Source organism: Hippocampus bargibanti, linkage group LG07 (assembly GCF_051943395.1).
Source record: "Hippocampus bargibanti isolate YZ-2025 linkage group LG07, ASM5194339v1, whole genome shotgun sequence".
NCBI classification, from domain to species: domain Eukaryota; kingdom Metazoa; phylum Chordata; class Actinopteri; order Syngnathiformes; family Syngnathidae; genus Hippocampus; species Hippocampus bargibanti.
In genome coordinates this window covers 27,617,929-27,634,122 of record NC_142740.1, presented here as the reverse complement: position 1 = coordinate 27,634,122, position 16,194 = coordinate 27,617,929, and the positions used below count along the sequence as shown (strand labels likewise).

General features: G+C 47.8%; 1 protein-coding gene across 7 annotated transcripts in view; it reads left to right on the top strand.

Annotated features, from left to right (window-relative positions):
- The window catches only part of nfia (nuclear factor I/A), a 29,403-nt gene that overhangs the window by 3,264 nt on the left and 9,945 nt on the right, over positions 1–16,194 (top strand). For 4 of the 7 annotated variants that reach the window (XM_089000161.1, XM_089000159.1, XM_089000158.1 and 1 more), the window contains exon 2: positions 11,263–11,791. In XM_089000161.1, the coding sequence (XP_088856287.1) occupies positions 11,263–11,791 (529 nt within the window). Of the gene's footprint in view, positions 1–7,715; positions 8,488–10,308; positions 10,762–11,262; positions 11,792–16,194 lie in introns of those variants that run through there. The other 3 variants (XM_089000164.1, XM_089000165.1, XM_089000160.1) reach the window with 3 other exon arrangements.

The window sequence follows — 16,194 nt, the reverse complement described above, 5'->3', positions numbered from 1 at the left end:
AACCCAGATGCCATTCAAATAGATAGAAGGCTAGCTAGCTAGCTAATAGGTACATAATAATAGTAATAATAATACATTTGATTTATAAGCACCGTTCAAAACTCTCAAGGTCACTTTACAGGATCAGCTGTTTTTTGGGGGGGGGTGTTAGCCTTAGCCTACATGAGTGTCTCGTTATCAATCATCTGCTAACGCCACGCAAGCTAACGATGGCAACCGCAGGGCTTACAGATGTACCCTCGGCCCTCCAACATGCCAACGTGACCTCCCCTCGTCCCTCCCGCTGGGAAACGGGGACGAACAGCTGGGGGAGCATCGGCCGGGTCACCTGGGCCGCTATGGGCAGGCGGGGGCGACAGCTGGGGGTGCTAGCCTCTTAACTAGCTATCTCTTTGCTATCTATTCGCTATCTATTTGCTATCTATTCGCTATCTAACTGGCTAGCTGGCTACCTAGCTAGCAATCTATTTGCTATCTATTTGCTATCTAACTAACTCGCTGGCTACCTAGCTAGCTATCCATTTGCTATCTATTCACTATATAACTAGCTATCTGGGTACCTAGCTAGCAATCTATTTGCTATCTATTCGCTATCTAACTGGCTAGCTGGCTACCTAGCTAGCAATCTATTTGCTATCTATTCGCTATCTAACTAACTCGCTGGCTACCTAGCCAGCTATCTATTTGCTATCAATTCACTATCTAACTAGCTATTAGCTAGCTAGCTAACTTTCTATCTATTTGAGTCATTCCAAGTTGAGTGAACGCCGGCACGTGTGGCTGCCGCTGCTCACCCGCAGAAAAATTGTTCCTGTGACTGTAAAGTGACCTTGAGAGTTTTGAAAGGTGCTTAGAAATCAAATGTATTATTATTATTATTATTATTATTATTATTATTATTATTATTTATTATTATTATTATTATTGTTGTTGTTGTTGTTGTTGTTGTTGACATGATGCTAAGCTAAAGTGAGCTAAGCAAAGGAAGTCTTCTTCTTGGCTACCTAGCTAGTTATCTATTTGCTGTCTGTTAGCTATCTGGCGGGCTGGCTGGTTATCTAGCTGACCATTTATTAGCTTTGTGTTAGCTTTCTGGTTAGCTAGATATCTGTTAGATAGCTATTAGCTAGCCAGTTAGCTTTCTAGCTATCCACTTGCTCTCTATTAGCCTTCTGATTGGCTTTCCAGCCGGCTACCTTGCTAGTTAGTTATCTATTTGCTGTCTGTTAGCTAGCTGGTGGGCTCACTGGCTATCTGGCTGGCTATCTATTAGCTCTTTGGTTAGCTAGATATCTGTTAGATAGCTATTAGCTAGCTGGCTAGCTTTCTATCTATTTGAGTTCTTCTGGGTTGAGTGAATGCTGGCGCGTGTGGCTGCCGCTGCTCACCTGCAGAAATACTGATCCAGTGACTGTAAAGTGACCTTGAGAGTTTTGAAAAGCGCTTAGAAATGAAATGGATTATATTTATACTTATTATTGGTGGCATCATCAGCTTGACGTCTTCTTAACATCCATTGGACACAAAAACACACATTGGTGAGGGCGGGGGCAGGCGTGCCCGGGTGCAGATGTTCATGGCAGCTTTTTGCGGGGGTGACCTTGGAGAGGCCCATGACGCCATGTCCAACCTGGCGACCCCCAGCCACTTCGCACAGCCCCCCCGTCACCCCCCTCCCGACCCAACACCGCTTCCCACCCGCTACAGCTGCCTCATGACTTAATACTCCAACACGCATAGAGGGGGGGGGGGGGTGTCCATGGCAACCGTTGTCCGAGGCAACATCCCATCCAGCATCCAATTAGTTTTTTAAATTTCAGTTGGCTCACAATTTTGAGGGCTTCCTTGTCACTTTTTTGTACCCCATTATTCAACTGCTCCATAAGATAAAAGGCTGGCTGGGGGGTGTTGAACTCGCTCTTCAGTGAATTCATGAGCTTGCTTGCAAAAAAAAAAAAAAAACAAAGTCAGCAACTCCATTTTTGAGCTAACAATTTAGCAACAAGAGCTGGCTACCTAGCTAGCTAGCTATTTGCTATATATTAGCTACCTAATTAGAAGGCAAGCTACACTGTAAAACCCAACAAGTTGAAAGTACTCAAATTTTTTATGGCAACTGATTACGTCAAAATTTTTGAGTACAGTTAACTCAAAAGTTTTGAGTAACCTGTACAGGTTACTCAAAACAGGTTACAGGTTACTCAAAACTTTTGAGTAAACTGTACTCAAAAATTTTGACGTAATCAGTTGCCATAAAAAAATTGAGTACTTTCAACTTGTTGGGTTTTACAGTGTATCAATTAGTTATCTATTAGCTAGCTAGCTAGCTAGCTAACTTTAGTTATTCTGGGTTGAGTCAATGCTGGCGCATGTGGCTGCCGCTGCTCACCCACACAAAAACGGATCCTGTGACTGTAAAGTGACCTTCAGAGTTTTGAAAGGCGCTTAGAAATGAAATGAAATGTATGATTATTATGATTATTATGATTATTATTATTATTACTCAATCCAGATGGATTTCTGAAACAGACGCTCCCCAATTTACGAAAGAGATACATTCCAAATGGTCGTTCATAAGGTGAATTTGTTCGTAAGTTGATTCCGAGCTATATTTTGTACGCAATGTATGTTTATGGCTTACATAAGTAGGTATAAGGTTCAGAGAAGTATGTTTAAGGCTTGTAGAAGAGTAACTTGTTCATAAGTAGGGGAGCGTCTGTAGCATGGACAACTAGCAGAAGCGGCAAATAAAGCCGTCACAAAGACAGCAGTTTTTTTTTTTCAGTGTTGATGATGACATCATAGCCTTTGAATGCATCTGAGCCCCCCCCCCCCCCCCATTTGCCCCCCCTCTGCACCGACACACACACACACACACACAGGGATGGTCAATGGCGGCGTGCGGTGTCAGGTGACGAAGTACAGCCAGTGAGTGGAATGGATGCAATGGATACCCCCTCAGCCCAACCTTCCCGGGACCCCCGCCGATAGATTGTTCCACTCAGCGTTTTTGCCCCCCCCAGCCCACCCGCACAAAATACACCTGTGCAGCCCCCAACAACCGCACAAGAAAGGTTCCAACTTCCCTTTTTTAGCTTCGGTTGAAATGAGCTTTCTTCAATAATTCAAGCTAATTCTCTCACACACACGCACGCAAGCTAGCAGGCTAGTTATTCCGTTAGCTAAGGTGTATTATCGCCGGTTGTTCTACTGGATTGCAAGTACAGTGATACCTCGGCTTACGGACGCCTTGGCTAACGAACTTCTCGTTTTACGAACGTTAAATTCACGAGAATTTAATGTTGGCATACAAACTATTTTTCGGGATACACACGCAGCGCCGCAATGAGTGATGTGTCGTTCGCAAACGAGCCCGTTCTCATAACAGGGAAATGGCAGCCGACTTTTTTTGTCCTCTATTCCCCGCCCCCAGTCTTAAAGCCACACGTGATTGGTCAAGAATGCAGCAGTGAGGGGGTGGGGGGGGCAACCTGGAAGTTCGTCATCCATTGATGATTTGAAGGCTAGCCACGGATGCTTCGAGAGCTTTAAGTGTCGTACAGGGATTCATAGTGTCATTCGTCGTTGGTGAGGCAGCCATTTCTGACGCTAAAGCTGCCAAAGCTTACAAGGAATCATTCTTCAAGATGGTGGAAGAAGAAGGCTACGTTCTTCATCAAGTGTTTAATGCTGATGAAAGCGGCCACTCCATTCCATCAAGCCATCAACCACCATCACAAAGATCAATAAAACCACTTTATTATATAGTACAGTTTATTTCTTTCACTACAATACCATAGCAAATGATGTTTCATGGGGACCTGGGAACGGATTATTCTCATTTTAATGGTTTCCAATGGGAAATTAATCTTTGGGATACACACTTTTGGCTTTAGACACCGTGTCTGGGAACCAATGAAGTTTGTAAGCCAAGGTATCACTGTATTGGACTGGACTTTGTCCAGATGCTGCTTATTGAATTAGCCGGCCGACCTCCATGTTAGCACATCCGCCTGTTAGCCTCCTTTTTTTTTTGATGATGTGACGCGCTCAGAAAATGGCCGCCATGTCCGTCGTCCGAATGCCGCGGCCGCCATCTCGCATGGTTAGTGTGTGGGTTGTTTTCAAGGTAACCCGCGGCTGTCGGTCGGCCATCTTGTGATTTACTGCAGGATTGTTCCAGACACTTTTGGGTCGGGGGGGGGTGGCGAAGTTCTACTTGTTAGCAATCTCTGCTGTTGTTAATAAAAAGCGGCTCCACTTCCTGCAGCCACGGCTGCTATTTATTTATCCGAGCCTCCTTTTTCCCGCTGCCGTAAACTCAAGAAAGACTTTTTGGATTTCACGGCGAGTCGCAGGAAGCCATCGGATCGCTTCCTGGCTGGTCAAACTGTCCCGTGTCTTGGCTAAGAAGCGACTTAACCAGGAACATCTGCTCGGCCAGCCCAGACAAAAGATAGCCCTCGGGTGGCTGTGACATCACCCGTTGTCACGTTAGCTCTTAGCTAACATGTTGAGAGCAAGCAGTCCCACCCTGTGCCAAACCTTAGCATTGTTAGCATGGTGACTGTCTCTGTGCTGTGCTACCCGTTCAAACTGTGGATCGAATGTGTTATTATTATTATTATTATTATTATTATTATTATTATTATTATTATTATTATTATTATTATTATCATACGCTGTACAGGTGCTAAGCCCTGTCGGCTACTTTGCTTATGTTCGCGTTGATTGTACCTTGACCGTCGTACACTGTACTAAAAGTTGCCATTGTTAGCATGTTGACCGTTGTATGTTGTATTAGTGATTGCCATTGTTAGCATGTTGACCATCGTACACTGTGCTAGTGGTTGTCATAATTAGCATGTTGATCGTCATACACTGTGCAAATGGTTTCCATTGTGAGCATGTTGACCGTTGTACACTAATAATAATAATAATAATAATAATAATAATAATAATAATAATAATACATTTTATTTCTAAGTGCCTTTCAAAACTCTCAAAGACACTTTACAGTCACGGGATAATAACTTTTTTTTCTGCGAGTGAGCTGCGCTAGTGGCTGCCATTGTTAGCATATTGACCATTGTATCCTATACGAGCCAAAAGGAAAAGAAGAAGATCCGATGCTACTGTTAGCATTGTTAGCATGTGGATCACCTTTCTGTCCCAGTATCATGATGACTATCATGTGCTGGCGGTTTAGCGCCGTTAACATATTGAGCAACATTTGTTGGGCTAACAGTCTCCATCGTTCAGGTCTCGGCGAAGCTGTGTGAATGGCTAGCATGGATAGCATGGTTAGCCCGCCGTGATTAGCCAGGAAGCCACAATGAAGTAGTGGTGCGCTGTATGCGAGTGGAGGGGGCTGTGAATGAATCCATGTGCTTCTCATTAAACTTTGCGGAAATAAGTTCTGACCCACTTTGTCTATTTACATTTGTGTGTGTGTGTGTGTGTGCACATTTGCAAGGGAGGATGTCGAGGAGATGACGTGTTTAGGTAGAAGCGGCTTAAGTGCTTCCAAACAGGAGTCAGAGGTAGAAGAAGGGCAAATGGGGAGGGGGCAATGGGGGGGGGGGGGTCGTATTATGAGAAGGAATAAATGATATTTGGGCAAGATGGCCGGGCGTATGGGGCATGGGCGTAGAAAGACAGCAAAGAGGAGATGGACGAGGAGTTTTACATGAAGCTCGAGAGCAACAAAAGGAAGAAAACATCTGGCCAACGTTCGTGTGGCGACTGTCTGGTATTTCCAGAGCTTTTGATGTTGATTTGTCAGCCTATCTTTTGGATGCGCTCTTCAAGTGTTTATCGCTTTGAAAAAAAAGGCTCGCAATTGGGTGTTGCCAAAGGACTCCTCTCGGAATTTTCAAAGGAAGCAAAAGAAGGCGTTCGTTCGTTCGTTCGTTCGTTCCTCTTGCGTTGACCTCCTTGTGAGCCTCCCGGAAGCTGTCATGACGCAAAGCAGCCGCTAGAGGGGCTCGTTGGACCGACAAATGCTACGGCGCTGCTGCCTTCACTTGCTTCACTTGCACAAGCACCCGCCGCCACAAATGCACCCAGCACGACAAGACACAACTTCACTAAATAACACTGCCCATCCTCGAACTCTCTTTCTCTCCTTTTCTCTTTCTCACGCTCTCCCTCTTTCTCTCTTTTTCTCTCTGTCTCTATTTCCCCTTTTCTCTTTCTCTCGTTCTCTCTCTCTCTCTCTCTCTCTCTCTCTCTCTCTCTCTCTCTCTCTCTCTCTCTCTCTCTCTCTCTCTCTCTCTCTCTCTCTCTCTCTCTCTCTCTCTCTCTCTCCAAAACACACAGTATGATATTTTTAGTCAAATGCAAAACGGCAACAAAAATGACTTAAAGTGTCCAAAATCTGCCAAAAATGGAGCTGCGAATTGGGCATTTTCAAAAAGTCCCGCCCCCACTTCGTGACGTCACGCCAAGACCTCTTGCATTGCTGGAGAATCCAAAGAATGGCTTCAGATTCCGAGAAGATGCTTTCTTGTTACACATCCAGTTAGGAATAGGATTCAAATAGTTCCGAAGAGGAAAGCATACAGTTTAAAACAGATTCTTTACCTACAGACAGTGTATTGTAGGTGTTCAAATGCCTGACAGCCATCACAGACCACTGCAAAAGAGAAAATCATATCATGGACTGTGAAGAAAACAAACATCGGCGCAGGATCAGGGAGGCCATTGAAATCCGGAAGCGAGCACCGAGCACCATCCACAGGCAGGGATGACGTAGCTTACATGCTCTCTACTACCCGAAACGGTATCCTGGAGGGACCGGCGGACAGCGGGGGGCGTGGCTTGCCTGTCAGATCTGCCGGGTAGGGCCGTAACATCTTGTTGTGTCTTAGTGAAGATGAGCGGAAGAGCAAAGGTGGCTTGTTGTGACGCTGAAGCTGCGTGAGATGTTCGCCATCAGCTGGTGGATTTGAGCGCTCACTCGTGTTATTGGCGAGCGAGCGGTCGCTTTTGGACTGTTTCTTTTTGTTGTTCTTGCGTTTCCTGATTCGTGACCTTGTTTTCTCCTCCTCGCCGCCTTCTTTCTCTTCTGTCTCCGTCTCATTTTCGCGTCGTTGTCGGCCAAGCTTCAGGCCAACCGCTGGTCCCGTTGGCGCGGTTCCAGCCTGGCAGCGTCTCAGCGGGTGCGGGTGGAGCGCCTCCCCCTCCTCCCACTTCCACCGCCTCCCCTCGCCCACCACGCACACGGTTTACGTCGCGTTCTCTTTTCGGCAAACGTGAGCCAATTTCGGAGTGTTTGTTACCATGGCAACGCCCACGCTGACTTTGTCCATTTTTTTGAGGGGGGGGGTGGCCAGATTTAATTGGTGGTCCATTGCCAAATCCTTGCCCCGCGTGAACGAATGGCCCCTCACTCGCGATGGGGACAAAGAAGGCCAGCGGTGGCCATCTTACGTTGCATTTGGGGTGTTTTTTTCTTGTCTTTTCCTTTCCTCGCCCTCTTCGCTAAGATGTTGGATCCTTCCAGAAGACGTCTATAGCGGAAGCGCAACACGCACACTTGATCAGGAAGACGCCATTTTGAAATGCCCCCCATGCACGAGCCGAATCTCCACACTCAAAAATTGATCAGCAACGACAAAAAAGCTGCAAAATGCCGAAGAGGCTCCATGCAAAAAGTGCTAAAAGTTGCTAATAATATACCAACTTATAATAACGATAATGATCCATTTCATTTCAAAGCGCCTTTCAAAACTCTCAAGGTCACTTTACCGTTGCAAGTTAGCTATCTGAGTTGACAGCTATATAGCGAACCGCTATCCAGCTAATAGCGCTCAACTAGGAAGTAAATCAAATAGCTAGAAAGCTAGCTAGCTAGCCCCATTTGGCGCTGGAGGTCAAAGTTGAAGGCGTAGCACGCGGACACGCGCACGCAGACCCACGCGGGCTCTCGGTCGCGGGAGATCGATAAGATGAGTGAGGACGCGGACGCGCGAGCGGGCGGGTGCGCGCGCGCGCGCGCGCGCCGATGGAAGAAGAGTTTAGTCGCGCGCGGATCCTTCAGTCGGCTCGTCCGGTCGGAGAGAAGCAGCCAGCCGGCGAGCGGGCGAGCCTTGACGGAGGGAGGCAGGCGGGCAGGCGGGCAGGCGGGCAGGCGGGCAGGCGGGCAGTCAAGGCTTGCCGGGCGGCGCTCTTTCCCGCTCGGGCCGGCATGCGGCACGTCGGCTCCCGCGAGCTCGCCGTCGACCCCCCGCGCCGCACTTTGGACTCTGCCACTTTGGACGACATGTTGCTCTTCGGACGGCGGCGGCGCGCCCCCGGCTAACGGGTCGGCGGGGTCAGAGTTCAGCCCCGCCGGGAAATGTGAGAGCAAGGGGGGCGACCGGAGGGCTCCACCCCCCCTCCCCGTCCGCGGTTTTCGTCTCGCGCACGCGCGCCCTCCGGAGCCGGGGCGGGCGTCCGCGCGCACGCGCACCAGCCATGTACTCGCCGCTTTGTCTCACGCAGGTACGTGACGCGCACGCGCACGCGCCGCCAACTTTGGCGAAGTTGACGCGCCTAATGCAGAAACTCGGCGAAAGTTCCCGAGCTCCGAAGCTCGTGCGCGCGCGTGAGCAAAGCTGCAAATGGCTTGAAAATGGAAGCTTCCAGTTCTTTCCAAATGTCTGCGTGCACATTCGTGGAATTCCTTCTATCGAAAAGAATCCGTTGACGCCAAATCCAAAACGTTCCTTCTTTTTCTCTCCGTGCGCGCGCGCGCGCGCGTGCGTGCCAAACACTTGGGCGGGCGGGCCATCGGCGACGTGATCGGCAATCTCGTTCACGCGATGATTACACACTTCAAGCAAATCAAATCAAATCAAATCAAAAACATCCACTTCCTTCCTTCTTTTTTTTTTGCGTCATCTGAATTCAGGGAAACGCGAAAAGGAAATTGGTGATTGCGACATCTTTTCTCTTTCAATTGATCTTTCCTTATCAATTCCTAATGATGCATTTGCTTCCAAATAACTACAACGTCCAATATCTTGTCCTCTCAAACATTCATACGATAAAAAGATCCAATTAAAAGAATTTCGCTAATTGGTGGCATTTCGAAGGAAGAAAAAATGCTATTATTATTATTATTATTATTAGCTACCTAGCTATCATCTAACCAGCTAGCTTTCTATCTGAGTTACTTCCAGGTTGAGTGGACGCTGGCGCGTGTGGCTGCCACTGCTCACCCTCATAAAAAAACTGATCCTGTGACTGTCAAGTGACCTTGAGAGTTTTGAAAGGCACTTAGAAATAATAATAATAATAATAATAATAATAATAAATGTAATTTACAAGCAACAAGAAATCAAATGTATTATTATTATTATTATTATTATTATTATTATTATTATTATTACAAATAATAATAATAATAATATATTATTATATATATATATTATCATAATACAAATATAATAATAATAATATATTATTATTATTTGTATTATGATTCATGATAAACCAAAATTATCCGTAAAATGTGTGAAAAAAATGTCAGTCTGTTTTGTTTTATAATAATAATAATAATAATAATAATAATAATAATAATAATAATAATACATTTGATTTCTTGTTGCTTGTAAATTCAATGTATTATTATTATTATTTCTAAGCGCCTTTCAAAACTCTCAAGGTCACTTGACAGTCACTGGATTTTTTTTTTGTGCATGTGAGCAGTGGTAGCCATTCGCACCAGCGTTCACTCAAGTGGGAAATAACACAGCAGCAAAGTTATGAAAGGAAGAGGAAAGGAAAGAAAGAAAACCCCAAATGTTCATTTCTATCCCAACCCTGTATCTATTTGCTATCTATTAGATATCTAGCTAACTAGCTATGTAGGTGGCTATATATTAGCTATATGGCTATCTAGTTAGTTAGCTAACTGTCTAGCTGGCTATCTATTAGCTATCTGCTAGATATCTATTAGCTATCTGTTAGCTAGCTAGCTAGCTTTCTATCTATTTGAGTTACTTTTGGGTTCAGTGCACGATGGCGCATGTGGCTGCCGCTGCTCACCTGCGGAAAAAAAAAACGATCCTGTGACTGTAAAGTAACCTTGAGAGTTTTGAAAGGCGCTTAGAAATGAAATGGATTATTATTATTATTATTATTATTATTATTATTGTCTTTAGCAAGCAAGTTGCAAGTTTACGTCATTAGCAAGTATTCCATAAATGCTGTCTCCATAATGAAGCTGTGTGTGTGTGCGTGTGTGTGTGCGCGTGTGCGAGTGCGTGTGTGTGTGTGTGTGTGAGTGCAGTTGTGTGCGTGCGGATGGGTGGGCGTGAGTGCACCAGGAAATCGATCTGTCAAAACCAAAATAAAAAACTCGCTGAAGACGCGCCAACAACAACAAAAAAACAACAAAAATGGAGGTTCATCTGCGCGTGCGCATGCGCGTCTTGCATTGATTTGTGACGTCACGGACCTCGGCGGGGGCAAAGTTTGGAGAGAATCCGGAAGTGAAACGCCGCCCTGTGGCGATTCCCATGGCGGAATCTCGCTCCCACACCTCCCCCCCCTCCGACGTCCACGTTTGCCACGTGTGTGCGCGCATGTGCGTGCGTCCGTGTGCATCTATGTGTGCGCGCGCGTGCGTGTGAGTGTTGTCGGTGGGAAAGGAGAGAAACCGCGACCGCCAACAGGAAACAAAGCGTGGGTTGTGTTGGCATGAGGCCTGTTGGGGGGTCGAGGGTGGGCAGGGGGGACCGGATAGACAACGCGCTTCCCTTCTTTTGAAAGGTACTCATACATTCTATCTATCTATCTATTATTATTATTATTATATCTGTCTATTAGCTATAAAGCTATCTAGCTAGCTAGCCAGCTAACTTGTCCTGTGACTGTAAAGTGACCTTGGGAGCTTAGAAATGAAATGGATTATTATTATTAGCTATCTATTAGCAAGATAGCTAGCTTTCTACCTATTTGAGTGACTTTCGGGTTGAGCGAATGCTGGCGCCTGTGGCTGCCGCTGCTCACCCGCAGAGAAAAACTGATGGTGTGACTGTAAAGTGACCTTGGGAGCTTAGAAATGAAATGGATTATTATTATTAGCTATCTATTAGCAAGATAGCTAGCTTTCTACCTATTTGAGTGACTTTCGGGTTGAGCGAACGCTGGCGCCTGTGGCTGCCGCTGCTCACCCGCAGAAAAAAACTGATGGTGTGACTGTCAAGTGACCTTGAGAGTTTTGAAAGGCGCTTGTAAATGAAATGCCTTGTCCTCGTTTGTGTCGCTCAGGACGAGTTCCACCCGTTCATCGAGGCGCTGCTGCCGCACGTCCGCGCCTTCGCCTACACGTGGTTCAACCTGCAGGCGCGCAAGCGCAAGTTCTTCAAGAAGCACGAGAAGCGCATGTCCAAGGAGGAGGAGCGCGGCGTCAAAGAGGAGCTTCTGGGCGAGAAGCCCGAAGTCAAGCAGAAGTGGGCGTCGCGCCTGCTGGCCAAGCTGCGCAAGGACATCCGCCCGGAGTGCCGCGAGGACTTTGTGCTGAGCGTGACGGCCAAGAAGGCGCCCTGCTGCGTCCTCTCCAACCCGGACCAGAAGGGCAAGATGCGCCGCATCGACTGCCTGCGGCAGGCCGACAAGGTCTGGCGCCTGGACCTGGTCATGGTCATCCTCTTCAAGGGGGTCCCGCTGGAGAGCACCGACGGCGAGCGCCTGCTCAAGTCGCCGCGATGCGCCCACCCGGCGCTCTGCGTCCAGCCGCACCACATCGGCGTCTCCGTCAAGGAGCTCGACCTCTACCTGGCCTACTTTGTGCGCGCCGGTCAGTAGCCGCCGACGACGCCGACCTCTTTGGATTTGTTGTGCGGGGCGCTCGGGGCGGGACGAGCCTCTTCCACGCCCGCGACCCGTCGTCAAAGGCGGCTCCTCCTCGTCAGACTCTTAAAGGACAACCGACGCCACTTTTTTCTTTCTTAACTGACATCAGAAAAACGTTATACGATAGCAGCTCAAATAGCCAAAACACGCAGGCTGATAGTTTTAGTCAAATGCAAAACGTCAATCAAAATGACTGCAAGTGTCCAAAATCTGCAAAAAAAACGGAGCTGCGAATTGGGCATTTTCAGAAAGTCCCGCCTCCAGTTCGTGACGCCACGCCAAGACGTCTTGCCTTGCTGGAGAATCAAAACAATGGCTTCAGATTCGGAGAATATGCTTGCTTGTGACACATCCAGTTATGAATATAAATAACATAAATAACAAATAATTCTGAAGAGGAAAGCATACATTCCGTGCCATTTTGAGGCAACATTGGGGGGAAATCTCTCACCCAAAAAAAAAGAGGCACAAAATGGCGCCCTCCAGTAGCCATCTCCGCTTCCACAGGCTGATAAATTCCTTATATGGAGCTTGGACGCCTTCTTCTGGCGGCTTTTGGGTGCGACACGAGGTCCCCAGACCAAACAAGTACAGCAAAATACATTGACGTGATGGAAGGACCGCGACAATGCGTCTTTTTTTACGGTCAAGGGCTGTCCTTTAGTGACGTCACGTACGGACGCGTCACCAACTCAAAAACAAGACTTTCTGAATATTCAGCGCGAGTCTTAAAAGGTAAACTATAGCTAGCTATATGCGGTGGAATCTTGGTCAAATACGCTCAGTAGGAGTCATTTGAAGCCATTTTACAAATTATGGACACAACTTGTCCGGCCGGAGACGTCGGTTGTCCTTTAAAGGACTACCGACAGCATTTTTTTGTTTCCTGACTGACGTCAGAAAAATGTTTTATGGCATCTAAAATAGCCAAAACAAGCAGGCTGATATTTGGAGTCAAATGCAAAACGCCAATCAAAATGGAAAAAAGTGGCCCAAAAGTGCCACGAATGAGCTCGAAACTGGAGAGATTCACAAAGTCTCGCCCCCTTGTTCGTGATGTCACTGTGGGTCACAAACTGCCTTGCTCCAGAATCAAAACAATGGCTTCAGAGTTCAGATTCAGAAAAAGATGCTTTCTTGTTACTCATCCACTTATGAATATGATGGATGAGAAGGTTTCTTCAGCCGTCATCTGTACAAAAGTGAACGGCTGAAGAAACCTTCTCATCGATGGATGGACCACTCCTGTACCACTGAGAGCTTACACAGACGTTATGAATATGATTCAAGTAGTTGTGAAGAGGAAAGCATAAATGTTTGCCATCGATTCAACAAGTCCTTCCGTATCGATTGGAGCCATCTGGACTCCGATGTAGTGCCCAGAGCCATTGTTTTGATTCTGGAGCAAGGCAGTTTGTGACCCGAAGTGACGTCACGAACAAGGGGGCGGGACTTTGTGAATCTCTCCAGTTTTGAGCTTATTCGCGGCAGTTTTTCGGCCACTTTTTTTTCATTTTGACTGGTGTTTTGTATTGACTAAAAAGTATTTGAGATGCAATAAGACGTTTTTCTGATGTCAGTTAGGAAACAAAAATTTGGTGTCGGTTGTCCTTTAATTATTGATTAGGGCGGGGGGGTTCCGATGTCCAAAAGTGGTCCACCCGCCTTCCCCAATCGAGATGCGGAAGGCCGGCGCTGAAAAACGACCCCTGGAGGACAAAGAAGGCAACGAAGGCGCACAAGGACGGCGAACGGGGCGTCGCCGATCGTCGGCGTAGGCGCGTGCGCGCGCGCGCCTGCGCTGCGGTTTCCCGCTAATGAAATTGGGTCTCCGTCCATTAGACGGATGGACTGAGCGCTGGTGCTGAGTCAGCGCAGGTAGGACAGGCCCCCCTCCCCCCGCCCTTCTCCTCCCCCGGCTCGTAACAGTCTGCAGAGTAATTCATTTGGCCCCGCCCTCCTCGTCTTCGGGTCAGCTTTCAAGGATGCAGCGGGGATGGGGATGTGTGTGAAGCTCGTCGTCTTCGTTGTTCACGAGATCAACTTCTGACGTCTTGTCAACTTCGGAAAGCCTAAAAAGAGAACCCGCCCCCCAATTACAGCCAGAATGTTGGCGCGTGTGGCTGCCGCTGCTCACCCACAGGAAAAAACTTATTCTGTGACTAAAGTGGCCTTGAGAGTTTTGAAAGGCGCTTTGAAATGGATTATTATTATTATTATTCAGTGTGTGTTTGTGCGTGTGTGTGTGCACAGTGTGCCACAGGTTCATCAGGCCGGATTGGCTCATTGTCCTCAGCTCACCTCTAAAACACGCGCACCTACACACACACACACACACACACACACACGTTTCAGTTTTGAGGTTAGTTTGAGGACGCAGGTCAAAGTTGACCCGTGGTTGCGACTGAGAAGCCGCCGCCTCTTTCTTGTCTTCCTAATTGGGATGCAGCTCTCACACAGGAAGCCAGGCCCCGCCCACCCGCCCGCATTTCCCTTTTTTTCACGCTATCGATTGTTTTAAATGCTGCGCAGATGCCGGCGGCTAACGCAGATGTTGGAGCGCCTCCAGGGGGGGGGGGGGGGGTGGCGCAGGCCCGTGTTTCAGGGCAGCGAGGACCGCAGCGGGTGGCCACGTTTGTGGCCCGCCAACGAAACAAGTTGCGGTGGGCTTTGACCAGGCGGGGGGTTGCGGGGATTGGCGGGGGGGTCCACTTTAGTGATGTATCGTTCGCAAACGAGCCGGTTCTTAGAGCCGGCTCTCTGAAGTGAACCAAGAGAGCCGGTTCCGAACAAGGAGCCGGAAATGGGAGCCGACTTTTTTTTGTCTTCTATTCCCCGCCCCCGGTCTTCGGTTAAAGTCACACGTGATAGGTCAATATCCGTGGTAGGGGAGGGAGGGGAGAATTACAGACACACGCAGCAGTGAGGAGAAGGGGGTGTTTAGGGTAGACAGGTGGACAAATGTGATTACGTTATGCTGTTATTATTCAATGATGATATGTTTTACTCGTTGCTATGATACCATTATAAATATGAAAAGCAAATGAGTGACAGCTGATCATCCGACCAGAGTCACCACAGGGAAAGTCAAAGTTTGCATCCGCTAACTCTGTACACATAGAAATCAAGCCATCGCAATCAAAATATTGGATATACTGTAATTTTCTTTACACGAGTAATTCGTTTTTCACATCGTTTCATGTGATTTTTGGTAGTTAATTAATTTAAGCAACAAAAAAAAAAAAAAAACAAACTGAGGAGCCATTTGGGAGCCAAAAGAGCCGGATCTTTTTAGTCAGCTGAGCCAAAAGAACTGGCTCTCTGAAAAGAGCCGGAATTCCCATCACTAGCGCTTAGGGGGACAAACCAAGGGTAAGGTGGCGAGAGGGTCAAAGGTCGGCGGTATTGACATTATCAGCCATAATTTTACACAATATTTGGTAGTTAATTAATTTAAGCAACAAAAAAAAACAAACAAACTGAGGAGCCACAAGAGCCGGATTATTTTAGTGAGCCGAGCCAAATGAAGCGGCTCTCTGAAAAGAGCCGCAATTCCCATCGCTGGTCCACTGGTGTGCGGATCGATGGTTGATGTTGGCGCGTCGTCGATGAGCCGCCGGACATGCTAGCCAGCGTTGCCGACCCACTTTGTTCTTTGAGGTCATCTGAGGTGACGTCGGCCGCTGGATTTGGCCCCCGTCCGCTAACAAACGCAAGTCGCGGGGATACGAGTGAGCACCAATCACCGTTTCCGCTTTGCCAAACAAACGCAAGCCTGATTTCATGTGAACAAATCCGGTGCCTTGTTGGGCTCCCACGTTGGCCCCGCACACCTCCTGGGGAGACCCCTCCCCTTCCCCAAATCTCCAAATGCATGAATTTGTCATTTGTTCATCTGTCTGCATGAAATATGGAGAGCAGACGCTTGTTGTTGTGTTTTCCGGCTGCCGCTAAGGAGACCTCCCCCCTTACCTCCCCCCTTACCTCCCCCCTTACCTCCTCCATTTGCATTCCAACTTGCATCACTTCACCTTCCAAAACTTGACTTGATGTCACCCAAGACCCCCCCCATCCCCCAACCGATGTTGCTTGTTTCAGCGTTCGCAGCGTCGGGAAGAGAGAAAAGGAAGTGAGGGGGCGGGGCATGCACGAGCGTGAGTGCGCTCCATTAGGGAGTTTGGATCATTAGGGAAAGTGAAGCTGCAGCGAGCGAGCGAGCGAGCGATCGATGCGCACATTCATCAATGGGACTCCGCCCCCTCAGCAACCCCCCCACCTCCCCACCCTCGGTCGGACGCGCGCTTGGCACGTCGGTGCCACGTCAGCATCTTGCGGCTCGGGCTCTCA